At 45.5% G+C, this 21,982-nt stretch overlaps 1 protein-coding gene across 1 annotated transcript in view; it reads left to right on the forward strand.

The window, feature by feature from the left end:
• The window catches only part of PTPRT (protein tyrosine phosphatase receptor type T), a 776,285-nt gene that overhangs the window by 595,049 nt on the left and 159,254 nt on the right, over positions 1-21,982 (forward strand). The window contains exon 13 of the mRNA XM_061209812.1: positions 20,997-21,132. Coding sequence (XP_061065795.1) covers positions 20,997-21,132 — 136 coding nt within the window. The remainder of the gene's footprint in view (positions 1-20,996; positions 21,133-21,982) is intronic.

Below are 21,982 nucleotides of genomic sequence, written 5' to 3' on the forward strand. Positions count from 1 at the left end.
CTCCTTGGTGCCCAGTGCCACACGCACACTGGTTATGTACATAGGACCTGCCTTATCACACTGTGCTCCCTTTGCTGGATGATCTCCCTGCATGGTCTGCCTTACTCACCCCCTGGAATCAAATTCAGACAGCGTGATCTCTGCAAAGCCTTCCCCGATCCCCACTGTCTCAGGCTGCACCTAATGAAGATGGTCAACTGGCCAGGCCAGTGGGCACTGAGGACACCCCCTCAGCCCTGCGTGGGGTTCCTCTCCAACAGGGCACGCGTTCTCATTACAAGCGCTTGTCTTGGCACTGTCTGGTTTCTGTCACCTCTTTCCCTCTGCCCAGCACATACACAGTGGTCATTTACCTGGCCCCACGCACGAGTGGACTAATAAATGAGCAGGTAGTTAACATTGATAGAGTACGTGCCAGGCATGGCACACCGCCCCGCCCCACCTTCGGCCTCCACCCTGTGATGCTTCAAGTCCCCCATCTACCATTTTGTTAGGTTTATTGTGAGTCACTGAGCACTGGTTTTCAGTCCAGTATTTGAACTCCATGCAGCCGCATCTGCCCAGCTTCCTAGAGACTGATTCTCTGGAGTCTTTGAATAGGATTCCCCCAAATCCACTGGTCCAGCCCTGCTGAGCCCAGTACCCAGCCTGGATCCGCATGGTGCTGACCCAGGAGAGGTCAGACTGGGGACAGGAATCGTGGGCATCACAGAGAGACCTGTCCCCAGACTCTGTGTCCGTGTGAGCGAGAACCGACCCTGCAAACATTCCGGACCTCAGCTTTTTCCCTCTATCATCTGCTAATAGCAGAGCTGCTTTTCTATCCATCCTTTGGGGAGGGGGGTAGATCAGCTTTTGGTACAGAACACGGTGATTCAGCGTTTCTGCTTTCAAAAGCCAAGGGGCAAAGGCTGGAAGAAAGAAAACATGTTCATGGTGGATTTGGCCGGAATCTCAACAATCGATGCGGCTCCCACTGCTGGGTTTATTACCCTCACCCAGCTGCGTTGCACTAATCTGAATTCTGTGCTGCATGTTCTCTCTCATCCTGCTCTCATGCTTTCACTAATCCCTGCTATAGATTTCTCTCTCTCCCTCCCACAAGCCTTCTCTCCTTTCCAGGCACCCTGATACTTGCTGTAAGCTGCGTATTCCAGAGGTATGATCTGGGCAGAGCTGCCCTGGCTGGGCAAATCTTCTCTTCCCCTCCCCATTCCTGCCCCTTTGTGGCAGGTACCATGGTCACCCCTTAGGGGATCAATTTGGCCGAAATCAGTTGGAATGAATTGGATTATGTTTCTGAGTAAGAGCCTTAGGGACACCTTGGCCCCTGGTACATCTTGCCGTGCTGTTCAGACAAATAAAGCCAGGACCTACTGTCCTTCCAGAAGCCTCCTGTTCCGCTCAGCCCATGACCAAGCAGGAGTCTCCCATCCCTCTTCCTGTGTGCTCTCCATTTGACCCCATTCGTGTTTGAATTTACTTAGTGAAATGCTAAGACCTCCCTCCCATTTGCAGCCCCTTCCCAGGCTGCTTGAATCATGACTCAGCGTAATCTGGGGTTATGGGTTGAATTGTGTCCCTCACAAAAGATGTGTTGAAGGAGAACTAACCCCCAGTTCCTGTGAAGGTGATCTTATTTAGAAAGAAGGTCTTTGCAGATATAATTAGTTCAGATGAAGTCATGAAGGTGGACCCAAATCCAGTATGACTGGTGTCCTTACAAGAAAAGGAAAACATCAGGTGAAGACAGAGACACACAAGGAGAACCTGTGTGACGACAGAGGCGGAGATTGGAGTGATGCATCTACAGGCCAAGGAGTGCCAAGGGTTGCCAGCAGATGCCAGCAGCTAGGAGAGGTGAGGAAAGATTCTACCCGGCCTCAGAGGGAGCATGGCCCTGCTGACACATTGATTTCAAACTTCCAGCCTCTAAATTTCTGTTGTTTAAGCCACCCAGGTTGTGGTAATTTATTACAACCCTAGGAAACTAATACACTTGGAAATGCGCTTGGAAATCCTGAGCAGCAGGCGGGGGTCCACCCTCCAGAGCCGTGCCTTTACAGCAAACAGACCTCAAGGCGGCCAAGACCAAGAGCCAACATCCCAGAGAATCCCTCTGGCCCCCCCTGCCCCCGCTGTGGGGTCTCCGAGTTGGCTGGACTCTGCGGTTGTCTCTCAGCGGGGCTCCCCTGTGTGGCCCTGACCCTCCCCTCTGTGATCTGCCTCCTGCATTTCAATAGTTTTAGCATCTGCGGTTGGTCACGCCCCGCCCTTGGCCTCTGCCTCGCCAACCAGCCTGTTTCCCATTGTCCTGACATCATTTGACCTGCAGGCCATCCCTGGTAGGCTTTTGTGCTGCCTCTACACTGACTGCTCCTGTGAAGGCTTCCCTTGTTCCACAGCTGCCCAGGACTGCTCTGAACTCCGCAGGAAGAATTAACGAGCCATTCAGTGTGACCATTTGCTCTCTCACAGCGGCTGCCAGAGAAAGTCTAAAGGGACTATCACTTTGCCGCCGGGCCTCCGAAAGAGTGTGTGTTCTCTCTCACATCTGCTCTTCAGACTAAATCCTTAATCCCCAGCGCAGGCCCTGGGTGCTCCTCACTCCCGCAGCGAAGCGACTTTGAGCCCGCTGGGCTCCAGGCTCAAAACACAAGTTCTGCCAGCAGGGAGCCGGCACTGTCGGCCCTGAGCTGACTCGGCCTCTCCATCCTCATCCGTGGGGCAGGCTTCTTCTGGACCACAGGGAGCCAGGGTGGGGAAGGGAGGGAGGAGGCCACTGGGTGGTCCACAATGTGTCCCACACCACTGATGCCATACGGACGTCAAGCTTGTAGTCTAGTTTTGCCTAAGCAGAGTCATACACTCCCTTCGCTGTACAGACCTCACACGGAGCTTTGATGTTCAGCTTGCGCACTTGTCTCCGCCACTGTATAGCGAGTTCTCAGACAGCAGGGTGGTCTCCTAATCACCTTGCATGCCCAGCACCTGGCTGTACCCACATCATCATTGTAATCCCAGCACCACTCACATCAGGCAATAGCTAGGACTTTTCCCCTGTGGCCAAGGGTTGAATGGGTGCTGAGGAGGCCAAGGGAATAGGTGTAGTCCATTTGGAGGTCACGTAGCTTTGCCCACGTCCATGGCTGTGGGCGAAGTTTTATTTCTGGCCAAGTCCAAGCACAGCTCTAAGCATACGTTGACCCCTCACCATGGATGCAGACTGACCAACAGACGCTCCTAAACCTCAGCCACAGGCTGGCTCCTGATCACTCCTTCAGATTTGACTCCAACTTCAGCCACATCCCAGGTCTTTAACCCTAATTGTGGCCTGACACCTAAGCCAGTTGACGAAGTGCACCCACCTCTGGCTTCTTAGAAGTGTCACCCCCAACTCTAGCCAGAGCTCACGGTCCTAGTCTGGCCACAAGCTAGGGTCCAACACTCATGCTCCAGGCCTCCCCTGGGTACAAGAGGGAGCAGCTGAGACCAAGTAGAAAGGGCATCTCAGCCCACCGATAGTGAAGGCCTTGAAAGGGCATGCCTTCCAAGGGATGTGTCCATAATGACAACAGCTGGCATCAACCGGGCATGACTGCTCTTAAATAAGTCTATTATGCTAAATCCCAAATGCACAAAAAATTCTTAGAATAAAGGAGTTGACTTGTACCCAGAAGAGATGCACCGCTAGGATCTTATATGTCCACTTCCCTACTGTCTGTAACATGACTGAATTAGAATTTGACCTACACTGAGCATTTGCTATGTAAAACAAGGTCCACCTGGAAACACAGATCCGGGAGATGCATGGAACCAAGCAGAATCAGAATTTGAGGAGAAATTTATTTGAGTGGCCGGAGTGCTTTCGAACAATCAGTTAAAGCTATTCCCATCCACAGGGTGCTAACCTCCATTTAAGACTGAAAAACAAGGGCAACTCTGTCAGCAATATTTAGCAGTTTTAGTCGTATAGGTTGCTGAAGTCAATTCCAACCTCTTAGGACTGGCTAGGTAATGTTGCGGGAGTCTGGGATATTAGAAATCTGTATCTACTTTACACTTAACTCAATACTTGTTAAATGGTCTTCCCCAGCAAGGGTAGAGCTATCTTTGAAGAACCTGAGTCTCTGTAGTTTTTTCTAGCTACTTGACATTGATTTTAAGTTAAATCTTGGCTAAAAGCAATTACTGTCATATGATGAATTGAGGCAATGTATTTATTACTTGAGAAACATCCTAGGTGATGTCACTTGGAAGAATGATGGCATTATCCTTCTCAAGTAGTCCATTATCAACCAGGTCTAGTGAGGGAGGCACTGTTCTGAGGTGTCGGGGAGGTAGTCAACAATTTTTAAAAATTAGTCATCGTGAGATCAAAGAAAGAGTATTGGAAATAAAGCAGAAAACAGTCGCCTACACTTGAGCTTGCTTGTCTCCCTGTGGGATTATATGGGATGCTTTGATTGCTAAATATCAAGAAAGATATTACAGAGAAAGCCCAGAGATTAATAATAAAACTAAACTCAATGTATGAAGGGCTTGGAGATGGTGGTTAATGTACAAGGAAAGTGAAAAGGATGAGGGAACTTAAGTTAAAAAGGTCAAGTTTAAATATCATTTGAGCAAAGTCTGTATAATTTGGCCCATATAACAAGATTCACATGACATGTTCATCAATCCCTTAGGTATTAGAATGTGATATATTGGTGGGAGGGCAGGAGGGGAGATAATCTTCAAGAAAAGCAGGTATGAAATAGAACTGCAGGATACAGCAGGTGGCAAACTCAGCAGGGACAGCCGTAAATACAAAGACGCCTTAGTCTGGCTGATCAAGATAAGATTCTAGATCCCCTAAGGATGCCCTAAAGAACCAGTCTGATTCTTTCTTCCAGATATTTGAGGAAAGACAACCAGATTTCTTTGTTGAACGATCCCTTCCCCTATTTATTGAAGAAGTGGCAAAATAGTATAGTGGTTTAAAGAGAATAAACTCTGTACCAGACTGCCGGGGTTCAAACCCCATCTCTGCCACTTGCTTCTGTTATTTAGTCTCTCTGAGCCTCAGTTTCCCCATCTCTGAAATGGGTATAATTATAGAACCTGCTTTGTAGGGTTGTAGTGAGGATTAAAAGGGATAGCCTATGGGAAGGGCTTAACATGGCAGCCTGGCTTGTAGTAAAATCTCCAAATGTGTTTAAACTCTATTATTAATAATATGGCTGTTTCACATGCGGTCAGGTATCCTGACTCTGCTGTTACCATCTTCTGGATACAATTTAACACCTGGCTGTCCTGAAAGCCAGTCACAATTTCTGCAGCTTGGGCTTGACTTTGTTGCAGTGAAGACACAGAACTGAACATTCCTCCTGATTTACAAGTCCAGACACCTCTCAAAAGTGGCAATGAGGTGCACCTAGCATCATGTGTTCATAGGAAGCCCGTGCTGGCCCTTGGCCCATTTGGCCTCACATCCATCCCTTGCTTTCCTTCTGCTGTGCGGGTAACCCCCGTAGGCTGTGTTTCCTGGGCCCCATGTCAATTGGTGTCTGGGTGTGGCCAATAGGAGACAGGAATTGTAGCATGAGAGGAAGGAGAAGACTTCTCTCTCTTGGCCTCAGGCCCCTTCTTTGGCAGTGACCGTGTCCCCTCTGTGGCTCCAGTTCTCCCATAGGTCTACTGGAGTTCCAGCTTCTGTTGGGTGGCCCCGACCTCTAGGCTCTGTTGAACCTTTGTCTCTCTAGTCTGGGCTGGGTAACGGCTCCTGAGGTTGCTGCCCACTGGGTTGCCTCACCATCCTCTCCTGACCCCTGGGTACCAATTCTCTAGTAAATTTGCTCCATTTTAAATCTTTGGAGCAGTTTCCCTTCTTCTGGTTGGATGCTGACTGATGTGGAGCCTGGGCTGCTTTCTAGTAATGAGTCCCTCCTTTAGTAAATGGTAAGGAAGAAAATCTGATTTAATCATCCAGTCTATATTTTTTCCTGTATCAACATCACACTTCCTTGTGTGAAATATATGGAATCTACATTTTTCCACTAAAAAAAAAAAGGTCAACAACAGCATTTGTTTCTCCCCAGGCTTCTCGCACCCCTTCTGTTTGCTACAGTTTCAGTTCTCAAAGACTGCCAAAGTAGTTCATGATCACAATTACAAATGCTCTCAATGCCTTGGGATGCAATTGGTAAAGTCTGGAGGCTTGAGTCTAATGAAGTATCCAGATGCTTTCCTACCAACTTCTTTCCTATCTTGGACTTCAATTCCATCTTAAAAATAGCCTACCATTCTGAGAATTCACTTCCAGGAAAAGCAAGAAGGGATATGGTGCATACCTGACTTTAGAAGAGCCAGAGACTTGCCCAGCTTCCTCATCTTCTGCCTGGTGCCTCCTCATGACAAAACTCCCCAATAATCAGAGATACCTGCAATGTTCAAAACCTTCACTGGCATAGAGGTAGCAGCTCAGAGTCAGGATTTCAGAGGTTTTCTCTACTGGGTGCCAGATGCATGTAAAGCCAAAGTAGAGACGGAAAAACTCTTCAACAAAAGAAATCATTAAATAGATGGGCGTAAACTGCCAGCACAGTAGATGTGGGGGTAAATGCCCTTGGATAGCTAAGAGGCAACTGTGTGTTTGAAAGACTGTAGCTTTTAGGAATTGTGTCCCCGAGAGCCAGCTTCCTTTTCTTTGTCATCAGCAACGATCACCAGCATGGGTTATGCGGCCGCTGGGATTTGCTTGGTTTTAACAGTTACAATTAGATGTTCTTTATCTGCAACTTCTATTTTTGCTCTGTTATCTTTACAGGGGAAATTCTCTGAAGTAAAGCTATAGAATTAGGGTTGTAGCCAGTGAGAGTACTTTGAGAAAGAATTTTAATCCCTTGTTGCCAAATTATGTTATTGCTGCCATTAAGTCATCCAGACGGAAGCCTGATACCGGCCTTGCCTATAGGAGGAAAGACAAGTGCATCACTCTGGGGTCTCTGCCTGCCTTCATCCTAAGGTTTGGATGAACCTGGGCAGCAGGTTGCCAGGAGGCAGCACCCACGGTGCACCCGCATTTGACAGACACAAGAATCCCTGCTACCACCTGGAACCAGTTCCAAGGTCGTGCCATCATTATGCCACATATGTGAGCAGATTCTCAGAGTTTATTAAGCGTTTTTACCTCCGTTTTTACATTTGATCCCTAGGAAGGCCCTGTGAACTTGTCATTTACTCCCTATTTTACAAATGAGGATATCAAATCACATTGTGGTTAACAGCTTTGATCAAGGTCACACAACTAGTTAGGGTGGAGTCTGGGTGCAAGCTCATATATTTCTAATTTGAAACCCATTGCTTTTGACCAATCTCATAAAACCATAGCATTTCATCATCAAAAGGGGTATAAGAGGTCACGTAGTCCCTTCTGCTTGCTGGGGAGCACAGCGAGTGCCCAGACAGTGCATTTCATTGTTGGTGACACATTCTCCTGCCATTGTGGGTAACTTGGGGGTTTGGGGGGTAGAGCCCCACTGGAGTCCCGTGGATCTAAGGATGACAGGGAGAATCTCTCTCACTCAGAGCATAGGTATCACTGTAATAAAGGGATGCTGGGTTGAGGTGGAAGGTGGGGTCAATAAGCAGAGAAGAAAGGTCAGCATCTCATGCAAGTGAGGTATTGAGGGCTTGGTTAAGCATCCAGGAAGCCCAGGAGGTAAGAACAGGTGGAGACAGAGTGGGCAGTCTGAAATAGGACCTGGGAACCACAACTGCTTTCGTTCTCCTCGCGACATCATAACACTGTATCAAAAAGGGCTGGGCTTTAGCCTCATCTGGGTGGCATTTCCACATTAAAACCTTTCCTTGTGTTGGCCCGTAATCTACCCTTGTCACTCCTACCGGTTTGTATTAGCTCTGCTCCTTAAAATTAAAGGGGCCAAATCTATTCCGTCTTCCACAATGGCCTTTCAACATTTTTAAGGCAAGAATTCAGTCTCATATGAATCTTCCCTTCTCTAGGGCAAAAAAATCCTGATTCTGACTGCCACTCCTCCAAAGTCAATGATGTCTGGATTTTTATGTGCACCAGAATCACCTAGAGACCTTGTAAAATGCAGGAGCTGATTCAGCAGATCTGGTGTGGAGACCGAGAGTCTGCATCTGTAACAAGTTCCCAGATGATGTTGAGGCTTCTGGTCACTGGACCACACTTTGAGTGGCAAGCCTCTTGGCCTGTCTTCACCCTGAAGGTCCTCTAGGGGTTGGGGTCCACACATGAACAAACCTCACCAGAGTGGTCTGACTAGTGCAGAGAAGAACAGAGAAGCATTGTCCTTATTGGGTCTCAGGAGTCCCTGGGGAATATAAACTGGGATGGTTGTTTGGTACCATAGGAGGAGGCTGGGGGTTGAGGGGGGAACATGGTACCTGGGCCTCATATATTGAGGAAGAGAGGCAGGCTTCAAAAGACTAAGAGCCCTGCCTTGGATGCCAGGTTTCCATATGCAACAGTCTATAGGTAGCACATTGAAAGCCAGATGTGCACTCTGGGCTGGAGCTAGGAGGGGACTAGATTCTAAGCCACCGTAGCTTTTGTGCAAAGAGTCAAGGGCAGGGGGCAGCAGCAGCTGCTTTGAGAGAACTGTCTCAACCTTTGGGAACGCTCAGAGCATGGAAGGCACAGCTGGCTGGGGTATAAGGCTGGGCATGCAACCTCGTATTGGAAACAGCAGTCTCCTGTCAGTGCAGACTGAGTTCACAAGATTATTTTTGATGACTGCATCACACAGGGGACTCAGGTAGAGCCTTGAAGCTACTCCAAATGGATAAATGTACCACCTGGTGCCTACTCGCTATTTCTGATTTACTTGGACTGTTCTTAGGTTGGCTCCCAGTGGAGGGCAGAGATGAAGAGGATGCATGCAAATCCCCCCCTTTCTCTCCATTCTCAGACTTCTAGTTCCTGCTTAGTAGACAGAAGTCGCCCAGGGCCAGAGACAGAGCTTTTTAGGGACCGGGGACTGATACTATGTTTAACTCTCATGAAAAGGGTGGGTTTAGGGCAAGAGTAATGCAGTTACCATATTACTAATGGGCTTCCAGACCCCTTGGATTTCCAGTCAGATGGCCAACTCTCTAGGTAGACCCAGGGCTGGCATTTCCTTAACAGTAGCTCCATCAAGGACAGTTCATTGTAATGATAAGGGGGTGAGCCTTGCACACAGAATCCCAGCTCTGAAACTCACCAGTTATATGGCTTTGGACAAGTCACTTCACCCATTTGTGAAGTTTCCTAATCTAAATAAAAGGGAAAATAAAACTAGCATCTTCTGTGTTAAGTTTTGTGAGGGTTAAATGACTTCATATATGAAAAGGGCTTATTAGCACATTTTTTGGCACCCAGTAATGCACTGATACGTTTAGGCTAAATTTTAAAAAGTAGTAGTAATTGAGCTTCTGTTTGATGAGGTGCTCAGTACCTGCCTGAAAGAGCTGGTTGCGTTGCTAGGAGGCCCCATCATCAGCGAACCCTGATGTGCTTCCCTGTAAGTCCTGTTGCAGGTTCTCATCTGCACTTATGACATGAGCCCCGTGGACAAGCTCCTGACTCTGCAGCAGGAGCAGGACTAGCCCATCTGTCTCTGCCCCTCCCTTCTTCCTCTCAGACGTAGGAGCCACACGTCGGTGCTATCTGGCCTTTGGTCCCAGAGCCAGTTCCTCAACACCTGTGTCACCGTTGAACACTGTCAGCACACTTCCGTTAGGAACAGAGGCACACATCTCTAGTGGCTAGAGCCAGTGCCCTTAAAAGGATGCTGAAGTGGAACTAGAATTTACCACGTCCCAGGGCAATTCCTGTATCTGGAGTCTAGTTGGACCAACCAATCATGGCTCCTCCTAATAACCTCACTGTACAGGGTCTGGGATTTCAGCTGGGATGCCTGTTTGCTGAACTCATGGAATTTGTCTAAACTGCTAGGCTGTGGCCTTTCAGATGGCCTCTCTGAATGTCTAGGATGTTCCTCTGTGACCCTCGGGTGTGTTCCACTGTTGATTCATGGTGATCACTGAAGGTTCTTCTGTTTAGGAACATCTTGCAATTTACTTGGGAAAGGTTTTCTAATGCTCATCCAAGATCTTCACTTTCCTTTGGGTAGAGGGCTTGATTCTATCCTAGGAGTAGCATTTGACACAGCTGATTACTCCTTCCCTTGAAACACTGTCTTCCCCTGGCTCTGGGACACTACACTCTCCCGGGTATTTTCTTACGTGTCTGGCCACTCCTTCTCTGTCTCCTATGCAGGCTAATCTTCCTCTTCACACTCACTAAATACTACAGACCCTCAAGTCTCTATCTAGGCCTGCTTTTTCATCCACTCTTTTTTTAAAAATTTTTTTTAACATCTTTATTACAGTATAATTGCTTTATAATGGTGTGTTAGTTTCTGCTTTATAACAAAGTGAATCAGTTATACATATACGTATGTCCCCATATCTCTTCCCTCTTGCATCTCCCTCCTTCCCACCCTCCTTATCCCACCCCTCTAGGTGGTCACAAAGCACCGAGCTGATCTTGCTGTGCTATGCGGCTGCTTCCCACTAGCTGTCTATTTTACATTTGGTAGTATATATATATCCATGCCACTCTTTCCCTTTGTCCCGTCTTCCTCTTCCCCCTCCCCGTATCCTCAAGTCCATTCTCTAGTAGGTCTGCGTCTTTATTCCCGTCTTGCCTCTAGGTTCTTCATGACCATTTTTTTTTTTAGATTCCATATATACGTGTTAGCATACGGTATTTGTTTTTCTCTTTCTGACTTACTTCACTCTGTATTACAGACTCTAACTCCATCCACCTCACTACAAATAACTCAGTTTCATTCCTTTTTGTGGCTGAGTAATATTCCATTGTATATATGTGCCACATCTTTTTTATCCATTCATCTGTTGATGGACACTTCGGTTGCTTCCATGTCCTGGCTATTGTAAATAGAGCTACAATGAACATTTTGGTACATGACTCTTTTTGAATTATGGTTTTCTCAGGGTATATGCCCAGTAGTGGGATTGCTGGGTCGTACGGTAGTTCTATTTTTCGTTTTTTGAGGAACCTCCATACTGTTCTTCATAGTGGCTGTATCAATTTACATTCCCACCAACAGTGCGAGAGAGTTCCCTTTCCTCCACACCCTCTCCAGAATTTATTCTTTGTAGATTTTTTGATGATGGCCATTCTGACTGGTGTGAGATGATATCTCATTGTAGTTTTGATTTGCCTTTCTCTAATGATTAATAATGTTGAGCATTCTTTCATGTGTCTGTTGGCAATCTGTATATCTTCTTTGGAGAAATGTCTATTTAGGTCCTCTGCCCATTTTTGGATTCGGTTGTTTGTTTTTTTAATATTGAGCCGCATGAGCTGCTTGCAGATTTTGGAGATTAATCCTTTGTCAGTTGCTTCATTTGCAAATATTTTCTCCCATTCTGAGGGTTGTCTTTTCATCTTGTTTATGGTTTCCTTTGCTGTGCAATAGCTTTTAAGTTTCATTAGGTCCCATTTGTTTATTTTTGTTTTTATTTCCATTTCTCTAGGAGGTGGGTCAAAAAGGATCTTGCTGTGATTTATGTCATAGAGTGTTCTGCCTATGTTTTCCTCTAAGAGTTTGATGGTGTCTGGCCTTACATTTAGGTCTTTAATCCATTTTGAGTTTATTTTTGTGTATGGTGTTAGGGAGTGTTCTAATTTCATTATTTTCCATGTAACTGTCCAGTTTTCCCAGCACCACTTATTGAAGATGCTGTCTTTTCTCCACTGTATATTCTTGCCTCCTTTATCAAAGATAAGGTGATCATATGTGCGTGGGTTTATCTCTGGGCTTTCTATCCTGTTCCATTGATCTATACTTCTGCTTCAGTGCCAGTACCATACTGTCTTGATTACTGTAGCTTTGTAGTATAGTCTGAAGTCAGGGAGCCTGATTCCTCCAGCTCTGTTTTTCTTTCTCAAGATTGCTTTGGCTATTCGGGGTCTTTTGTGTTTCCATATAGATTGTGAAATTTTTTGTTCTAGTTCTGTGAAAAATGCCAGTGGTAGTTTGATAGGGATTTCATTGAATCTGTAGATTGCTTTGGGTAGTAGAGTCATTTTCACAATGTTGATTCTTCCAATCCAAGAACATGGTATATCTCTCCATCTACTTGTATCATCTTTAATTTCTTTCATCAGTGTCTTATAATTTTCTGCATACAGGTCATTTGTCTGCTTAGATAGGTTTATTCCTAGATATTTTATTCTTTTTGTTGCAATGGTAAATGGGAGTGTTTTCTTAATTTCACTTTCAGATTTTTCATCATTAGTGTATAGGAATGCAAGAGATTTCTGTGCATTAATTTTGTATCCTGCTACGCTACCAAATTCATTGATTAGCTCTAGTAGTTTTCTGGTAGCATCTTTAGGATTCTCTATGTATAGTATCATGTCATCTGCAAACAGTGATAACTTTACTTCTTCTTTTCCGATTTGGATTCCTTTTATTTCTTTTTCTTCTCTGATTGCTGTGGCTAAAACTTCCAAAAGTATGTTGAATAATAGTGGTGAGAGTGGGCAACCTTGTCTTGTTCCTGAATCTTAGTGGAAATGGTTTCAGTTTTTCACCATTGAGGACGATGTTGGCTGTGGGTTTGTCATATATGGCCTTTATTATGCTGAGGAAAGTTCCCTCTATGCCTGCTTTCTAGAGGGTTTTTATCATAAATGGGTGTTGAATTTTGTCAAAAGCTTTCTCTGCATCTATTGAGATGATCATATGGTTTTTCTCCTTCTGTTTGTTAATATGGTGTATCATGTTGATTGATTTGCATATATTGAAGAAGCCTTGCATTCCTGGGATACACCCCACTTGATCATAGTGTATGATCCTTTTAATGTGCTGTTGGATTCTGTTTGCTATTATTTTGTTGAGGATTTTTGCATCTATATTCATCAGTGATATTGACCTGTAGCTTTCTTTTTCTGTGACATCTTTGTCTGGTTTTGGTATCAGGGTGATGGTGGCCTCGTAGAATGAGTTTGGGAGTGTTCCTCCCTCTGCTATATTTTGGAAGAGTTTGAGGATAGGTGTTAGATCTTCTCTAAATGTTTGATAGAATTCACCTGTGAAGCTATCTGGTCCTGGGCTTTTGTTTGTTGGAAGATTTTTAATCACAGTTTCAGTTTCAGTGCTTGTGATTGGTCTGTTCATATTTTCTATTTCTTCCTAGTTCAGTCTCAGAATGTTGTGCATTTCTAAGAATTTGTCCATTTCTTCCAGGTTGTCCATTTTATTGGCATAGAGTTGCTTGTAGTAATCTCTTATGATCCTTTGTATTTCTGCAGTGTCAGTTGTTACTTCTCCTTTTTCATTTCTAATTCTATTGATTTGAGTCTTCTCCCTTTTTTTCTTGATAAGTCTGGCTAATGGTTTATCAGTTTTGTTTATCTTCTCAAAGAACCACCTTTTAGTTTTATTGATCTTTGCTATCATTTCCTTCATTTCTTTTTCATTTATTTCTGATCTGATCTTTATGATTTCTTTCCTTCTGCTAACTTTGGGGGTTTTTTTGTTCTTTCTCTAATTGCTTTAGGTGTAAGGTTAGGTTCTTTATTTGAGATGTTTCTTGTTTCTTAAGGTAGGATTGTATTGCTGTAAACTTCCCTCTTAGAACTGCTTTTGCTGCATCGTAGGTTTTCGGTCGTCGTGTTTTCATTGTCATTTGTTTCTAGGTATTTTTTGATTTCCTCTTTGATTTCTTCAGTGATCTCTTGGTTATTAAGTAGTGTGTTGTTTAGCCTCCATGTGTTTCTATTTCTTACAGATTTTTTCCTGTAATTGATATCTAGTCTCATAGTGTTGTGGTCGGAAAAGACACTTGATACGATTTCAATTTTCTTCCATTTACCAAGGCTTGATTTGTGACCCAAGATATTATCTATCCTGGAGAATGTTCCATGAGCACATGAGAAGAATGTGTATTCTGTTGTTTTTGGATGGAACGTCCTATAAATATCAATGAAGTCCATCTTGTTTAATGTATCATTTAAAGCTTGTGTTTCCTTATTTATTTTCATTTTGGCTGATCTGTCCAGTGGTGAAAGTGGGGTGTTAAAGTCCCCTACTATGATTGTGTTACTGTCGATTTCCCCTTTTATGGCTGTTAGTATTTGCCTTATGTATTGAGGTGCTCCTATGTTGAGTGCATAAATATTTACAATTGTTATATCTTCTTCTTGGATTGATCCCTTGATCATTATGTAGTGTCCTTCTTTGTCTCTTGTAATACTCTTTGTTTTAAAGTCTATTTTGTTTGATATGAGAATTGCTACTCCAGCTTTCTTTTGATTTCCATTTGCATGGAATATCTTTTTCCATCCCCTCACTTTCAGTCTGTATGTGTCCCTTGGTCTGAAGTGGGTCTCTTGTAGACAGCATATATACGGGTCTTGTTTTTGTATCCATTCAGCCAATCTATGTCTTTTGGTTGGAGCATTTAATCCATTTACATTTAAGGTAATTATCAATATGTATGTTCCTATTACCATTTTCTTAATTGTTTTGGGTTTATTATTGTAGGTGTTTTCCTTCTGTTGTGTTTCCTGCCTAGAGAAGTTCCTTTAGCATTTGTTGTAAAGCTGGTTTGGTGGTGCTGAATTCTCTTAGCTTTTGCTTGTCTGTAAAGGTTTTAATCTCTCCGTCAAATCTGAATGAGATCCTTGCTGGGTAGAGTAATCTTGGTTGTAGGTTTTTCTCCTTCATCACTTTAAATATGTCCTGCCACTCCCTTCTAGCTGAAAGATCAGCTGTTAACCGTATGGGGATTCTGTTATGTATTGTTTGTTGTTTTTCCCTTGCTGCTTTTAATATTTGTTCTTTGTATTTAATTTTTGATACTTTGATTAACATGTGTCTTGGTGTGTTTCTCCTTGGATTTATCCTGTATGGGACTCTCTGTGCTTCCTGCACTTGATTAACTATTTCCTTTCCCATATTAGGGAAGTTTTCAACTATAGTCTCTTCAAATATTTTCTCAGTCCCTTTCTTTTTCTCTTCTTCTTCTGGGACCCCTATAATTTCAATGTTGGTGCGTTTAATGTTGTCCCAGAGGTCTCTGAGACTGTCCTCAATTCTTTTCATTCTTTTTTCTTTATTCTGCTCTGCAGTAGTTATTTCACAATTTTATCTTCCAGGTCACTTATCCGTTCTTGTGCCTCAGTTACTCTGCTATTGATCCCTTCTAGAGAATTTTTAATTTCATTTATTGTGGTGTTCATCACTGTTTGTTTGCTCTTTAGTTCTTCTAGGTCCTTGTTAAACGTTTCTTGTATTTTCTCCATTCTGTTTCCAAGATTTTGGATCCTCTTTACTATCATTATTCTGAATTCTTTTTCAGGTAGACTGCCTATTTCCTCTTCATTTGTTAGATCTGGTAGGTTTTTGCCTTGCTCCTTTATCTGCTGTGTGTTTCTCTGTCTTCTCATTTTGCTTAATTTAACTGTGTTTGGGGTCTCCTTTTCGCAGGCTGCAGGTTCGTTGTTCCCGTTGTTTTTGGTGTCTGCCCCCAGTGGCTAAGGTTGGTTCAGTGGGTTGTGTAGGCTTCCTGGTGTAGGGGACTGGTGCCTGTGTTCTGGTGGATGAGGCTGGATCTTGTCTTTCTGGTGGGCAGGTCCACGTCTGGTGGTGTGTTTTGGGTGTCTGTGGCCTTATTATGATTTTAGGCAGCCTCTCTGCTAATGGATGGGGTTGTGTTCCTGTCTTGCTAGTTGTTTGGCATAGGGTGTCCAGCACTGTAGCTTGCTGGTCGTTGAGTGGAGCTGGGTCTTGGCATTGAGATGGAGATCTCTGGGGGATTTTCACCTTGTGATATTACGTGGAGCTGGGAGGTCTCTTGTGGACCAGTGTCCTGAACTTGGCTCTCCCACCTCAGAGGTGCAGCCCTGATGCCTGGCTGGAGCACCAAGAGCCTGTCCTCCACATGGCTCAGAATAAAAGGGAGAAAAAAAAGAAAGAAAGAAAGAAAATTAAATTAAAGTAAATTAAAATTAAATAAAGTAAAATTAAATAAAGTTATTAAAATAAAAAATAATTATTAAGAAAAAAAAATTTTAAGTAATAAAAAAAAAAAAAACCGGACAGACAGAACCCTAGGACAAATGGTAAAAGCAAAGCTATACAGACAAAATCTCACACAGAAGCATATACATACACACTCACAAAAAGAGAAAAAGGGATAAAATATATATATATATCTTTGCTCCCAAAGTCCACCTCCTCAATTTGGGATGATTCGTTGTCTATTCAGGTATTCCACAGATGCAGGCACATCAAGTTGTTTGTGGAGCTTTAATCCGCTGCTTCTGAGGCTGCTGGGAGAGATTTCCCTTTCTCTTCTTTGTTCGCACAGCTCCCGGGGTTCAGCTTTGGATTTGGACCCGCCTCTGCGTATAGGTCGCCTGAGGGCGTCTGTTCTTCGCTCAGACAGGACGGGGTTAAAGGAGCAGCTGCTTCGGGGGCTCTGGCTCAGTCAGGCCGGGGGGAGGGAGGGGTACGGAGGAGGCGGGGCGAGCCTGCGGCGGCAGAGGCCAGCATCACGTTGCAGCAGCCAGAGGCGCGCCGTGCGCTCTCCAGCGGAAGTTGTCCCTGGATCACGGGACCCTGGCGGTGACAGGCTGCACAGGCTCCCGGGAGGGGAGGTGTGGATAGTGACCTGTGCTCGCACACAGGCTTCTTGGTGGTGGCAGCAGCAGCCTTAGCGTCCCATGCCCGTCTCTGGGGTCCGCGCTGATAACCGCGGCTCACGCCCGTCTCTGGAGCTCGTTTAAGCGGCGCTCTGAATCCCCTCTCCTCGCGCACCAGGAAACAAAGAGGCACGAAAAAGTCTCTTGCCTCTTCGGCAGCTGCAGACTTTTTCCCGGGCTCCCTCCCGGCTAGCTGTGGTGCGCTAACCCCTTCAGGCTGTGTTCACGCCGCCAACCCCAGTCCTCTCCCTTCGATCCGACCGAAGCCCGAGCCTCAGCTCCCAGCCCCGCCCGCCCCGGCGGGTGAGCAGACAAGCCTCTCGGGCTGGTGAGTGCTGGTCGGCACCGCTCCTCTGTGCGGGAATCTCCGCTTTGCCCTCCGCACCAATGTGGCTGCGCTCTCCTCCGTGGCTCTGAAGCTTCCCCCCTCTGCCACTCGCAGTCTCCGCCCACGAAGGGGCTTCCTAGTGTGTGGAAACCTTTCCTCCTTCACGGCTCCCTCCCACTGGTGCAGGTCCCGTCCCTATTCTTTTGTCTCTGTTGTTTCTTTTCCTTTTGCCCTAACCAGGTATGTGGGGAGTTTCTTGCCTTTTGGGAGGTCTGACATCTTCTGCCAGCGTTCAGTGGGTGTTCTGTAGGAGCTGTTCCACGTGTAGATGTATTTCTGACATATCTGTGGGGAGGAAGGTGATCTCCGCGTCTTACTCTTCCGCCATCTTGAAGCTCCTCTCATGCACTCTTCATTCTCTCTCTGGGTGACTTCATCAGCCCCCATGCTTCAAATACCATCTACGTGCATATGACTCACACATTTTTACTTCCAGCTTAGGCCGCCTTTAAGAGCTTCAGACCTGCATTTTTAACTGCCTACTTTCCTAGAGTATCTCACAAGCTCAAATTGCCCCAAACACACATATTTTCCTTCTAACTCTATTCCTTTTTAATTGTTTCTTGAACCTTTAAGCATCACCATTATCTACCTTGTTATGGTCATCCTCAAGAATTCATTTCTCTTTCCCTATGCCCTGTATCCCGTCCATCAACCGGTTTTATTTATATCTATTTCAGGTAATTATCTCTTTTATTGCATCTTTCCATCTTCACGGCCATCACCTGAGTTCAAGCAACTATTATCTCCCATCTGGATGACTATAATAGTTTCAAAATGCATCTCTCCAATCCACTTCGGCTTCTCCAAGAAACTGGAACGGTCCATTGGAAATACAAATCTGACCATATCATACCTCTATGAACAGCACTTAAATGACTCCCTGTGTTTCCTGGGGTAAAAAACAAAAGCTCTCACTGTGGCCTATAATGTCCTGCATGGACTGGCCCCTGCCGCCCTCGCCAGCTGCTCTCACCATGCTCTCCCTGCCTTCTCGCCCTCATTACGCCACAGTTCTTTCATATCTTGAATGCACCAGGCTCCTTGCCTCCATCAGACGGCCTTAGCCAGTGCTGTTTCCCCTGCCACCACTGTGTGCTTTTCTCGTGGTGCTCTATTTGCCTAGTTATAGCCTGTCCTCCCTTGGAGCCCACCCCATGGGCCACTTCCTCCCAGAAGTGATTCATTTCCCAATTATGTGTCATGTGCCTCTCTATTGACAGAGTTGAAAGCTTCCTCTTATTGAGTCTTTATTAACTCTGTTCCCTCAACCCCACTCACCACTCACTGTAGGCTCTTTGAGGGCAGGGACTGTGCCTGTTTTGCTCACCATTGTATTACTAAATGCCCAGCATACAGTGGGTACTTGTGATTATTCGTTGAAGGAATGAAGTGTGAATCTCATTAGAACAAGCTAATAACAGTGTTCCCAGGGTAATAGGATCCTCTCCATGGCTTTGCCTTTGTGCCCCCAGTCTCTAGAATAGGATCTCCTAGCAGGCATTAAGTAAAGTTTAGCCATTGCTACATCAGTGAGTGAATGCTCCAGAGCCAACACTTCCTCCAAAGCCAAATAAAAAGACTCTGACACTATTGAGGAAATTATGGTCTGAGGTGCTCAACCTCCTTTATGCTTAGTCATGTTCTGTGTCTGGGGGACTAGACATATCTCAGAAATCTTGTCTCCAAACGTGAAAATGGGGGCTACTCGGGACTTGCCTGCACTCTGGAATGTGAGACCCGCCTTCCTATGAGGTTGGCCAACTCTGCCAGGAATTCTCTGGCTGTTAAATAGGCAGAGCCTGCTCAGACCATCCTGCGATTTGATGAGCTGGGTTTGTCTCTACCTGGTGAGGGGACCTGAATAAAATCCCTTATTTGTGAGTCCTTCCAGGAGAAGGATCTCTGACCCTGTTGATAGCATAGTTGGGCACACAGAACATGGATGCTTAGTAGCAAATTAATGAATGCTTGAATGAATAAATGAAGCAAACGACTGTGGTCCACTAGCCTTTCTGTCGTTCAGCCATCATCTGTAAACCAACGATGGGGAGGAGGGAGACCTGTGCTAGACACTGGCTTTAGGGAGATGACGAGGACGCACTCTCTGCTCTTGAAGACTTGCCGTTCCCACTAGGGAGACTTGACTAAGTAAACGCAGTTTTTCTAAGTTACAAGAGAGTCTGGGGAAAGTGCTGTGGTAAAGGAAACACTTGACGCTCTTAATCAGGAAGAGGGGATGTGCCGGAGGACTGGTCTGAAACATCCATGAGTTTGGAGAATCAAAATCATAGCTTATGGGCATTAGCATCCCTTCAACTCAGCTGAGTTCTGCGAACACATGGCTGAAAAAAAGGAGAAACTCAGTCTGGTTTCATGAGAACAAATGTGTGTGGGCAGAGATGTCATCCCTTCAGCTAGACATTAAACCACCACAAACATTAAGGGAACACCAATTATGAGCCAGATCCTGTGCTAACATGGGGAAACAAAGATAAAGGACGCTTCCTCTTGCCCCCGAGGAGCTTGCAGACCACTGGAGGAGACAGATGGGGAAACAAATCACTAATAACATCAGCACACTGAGATCTGTACCAAGTGGTACAGAGTGTTATCAGAATTTGGAGAAGAGAGAGAGGGATGCTCCTGGGGCAACCAGGGAAGGTGGTGTCACTGGTAATGAATGAGCTGATTCTGATGTGGTAGAAAAGTAGGGATGGGTCAGGGAAAGGATGCTTTGGATTTAAGCTGCCTCACATAAACATGGCATCATTGGGAAGAATTCCCGGAGGTGCTGGTCCAGGACCACACTCTAGAAGGTTCACACAGTTTCCTGGGATGAAAAGTTGCCTCTGTCCCTGGTGCACTGCATGAAGAGGCCGGGCTTAGGCATTCTTTGGCTCCTTACTTTTGCTATGGCATTAGCCAAGTGGTTGTCTGGGAGGAGAAGGATTGAGGGTCTAGAGGACATGAAAGTTGAATTCAAGGCTTCTAACTTTTGAGACCTAGACTTACAGAAAACCTGTGGAATCCTGGCCCTGAGCTTTATCAGCCATGTGACTTTTAGCAAGTTCCCTTTGTTTTCTCATCTATAAAATGGGAAAATCAATATATACTTTAGGGAATATTTGCAAGGATTGGCCAAGCCGGATCCACAAAACGGCCCAGCACAGGGCAGAGGATATAGTACGTGCCCAGTTCTCAGTCTTCCTTGATGTGGAATCGAGTCAGTGTGTTAGTAGCTGGCAGAGCACGTAGCATCAGCATTAAATCCAAAAATGGAGTTAGCAGATATAAACGTTTTCTGAACCCAAGGCAATTCCCTTTAATCCCCACCATTTGTTTCACATAAGGCACAAAATAAAAAAGTTATGTTTTTATCTTTAAAAATCCAGTGCTCTTAATCGTGTTACCCTTACACAAAGCTGTTGTTTTCGCCATTTACCTGAAAGAATTAAGTAGGATTTGGAATAATTCCATGAACCTAAGATTCAAACCATAGTTCCATGGTTTGATCCTAGGGACAAACCGGTATGAGGGATAAAATTCTCCGCTTGATCTCATGGGAGGATAAGGGTTACCCTTATCCAGCATAGTGGTTCTGTAACCTTGGGCAAGTCAATTTCTCTGCATCTCAGTTTCTTCCTCTACAAAAAAGGCTATCATAATAATAATTCAACATCTCAAGGAATTAATCCTCAAAAGGGTTAAATGGGTCAAAGTGTATAATGCCCTCAGCACAGTGCCTGGCATATCGTTAGTACTCAATGAATGGAACCTGTTATTATGATTGCGTCTCGTCACGTATGTGAGGCTTTTCAGTTATCTTTCTTCTTCCCCGTTCCCTCCAAGGTGCCTCCACTCAGAATCCCAACAGCGTGGAACCGGAGAAGCAGGTGGACGGTACTGTGAAGATGGCCGGCGTGATCGCTGGCCTCCTCATGTTCATCATCATTCTCCTGGGCGTGATGCTGACCATCAAAAGGAGGTGAGTTTCGGTTGCTGCCCTGCAGACCCTGCCAACCCCAGGGGGCCCCAACACTGCCATATGGCCAAGTCCTTTCCCTGCTGATCGCTTCCGAGCAGGGACCTTCTGATACAACTGTTGAGGTCCTGAAATTTGGGGCCAATGGTGGCTCATGGTGTTGGTGTCTGAAGGGCATGTGCTATCTGCTTGGCGAGCAGCCCCAAGACGGCAAGTTTCTTGCGGGGCAGGGGTTCCTTGGAGTACCATGGGATTCCATGTATGATGCTTCTCAGAGATAGCTGCTCTGTTGTGATTGGTCACGTCATCAAGATTACAGGGGAGCCCCGGGAACACGGGTGAGCCCACAGATACAGATGCAGGAAAGCAATGCTTCGTTCCTTTCACCTTCATTCATCCTTGACTTTTCTTTGGTCAAGCAGCAGCATGCCAAGGGATAGATGCATCCTCGGCATCAAAGGGATAGAGCCACCTCTGATGGTGTGACAGCCCTGAGGGAAGGCTCCTTCCTACTCCACATCCCATAGAACCTTCCCAGCTGGATTGTTGCTGCTTGTCACCTCTCAGCAGGACTTCCTCCTGGCACCTCTGGTCAGCGAGCACAGTTATCTCCTGTTGCGTGCATTGCTCATGAAAGCCAGGGTACAGGTTCTTTCCTGATCCCCCGAATTCATTACATCAACATCTTCTGTTTATCAGACATGCGGGAGGCTTGAAGACAGCACAGAGGAGTTGCAGAGAAGGAGAGGAAATAGTCATCAGGGAAAGTTGAAGAATGTCAGCTCTCACTGTACCTGGGGTACACGATTATTCCTCCAAACAGGGGGTCCTCCTACCTACTGCACCTCAGCCA

The sequence above is a fragment of the Eubalaena glacialis genome, chromosome 13 (assembly GCF_028564815.1).
Source record: "Eubalaena glacialis isolate mEubGla1 chromosome 13, mEubGla1.1.hap2.+ XY, whole genome shotgun sequence".
Lineage (NCBI taxonomy): Eukaryota > Metazoa > Chordata > Mammalia > Artiodactyla > Balaenidae > Eubalaena > Eubalaena glacialis.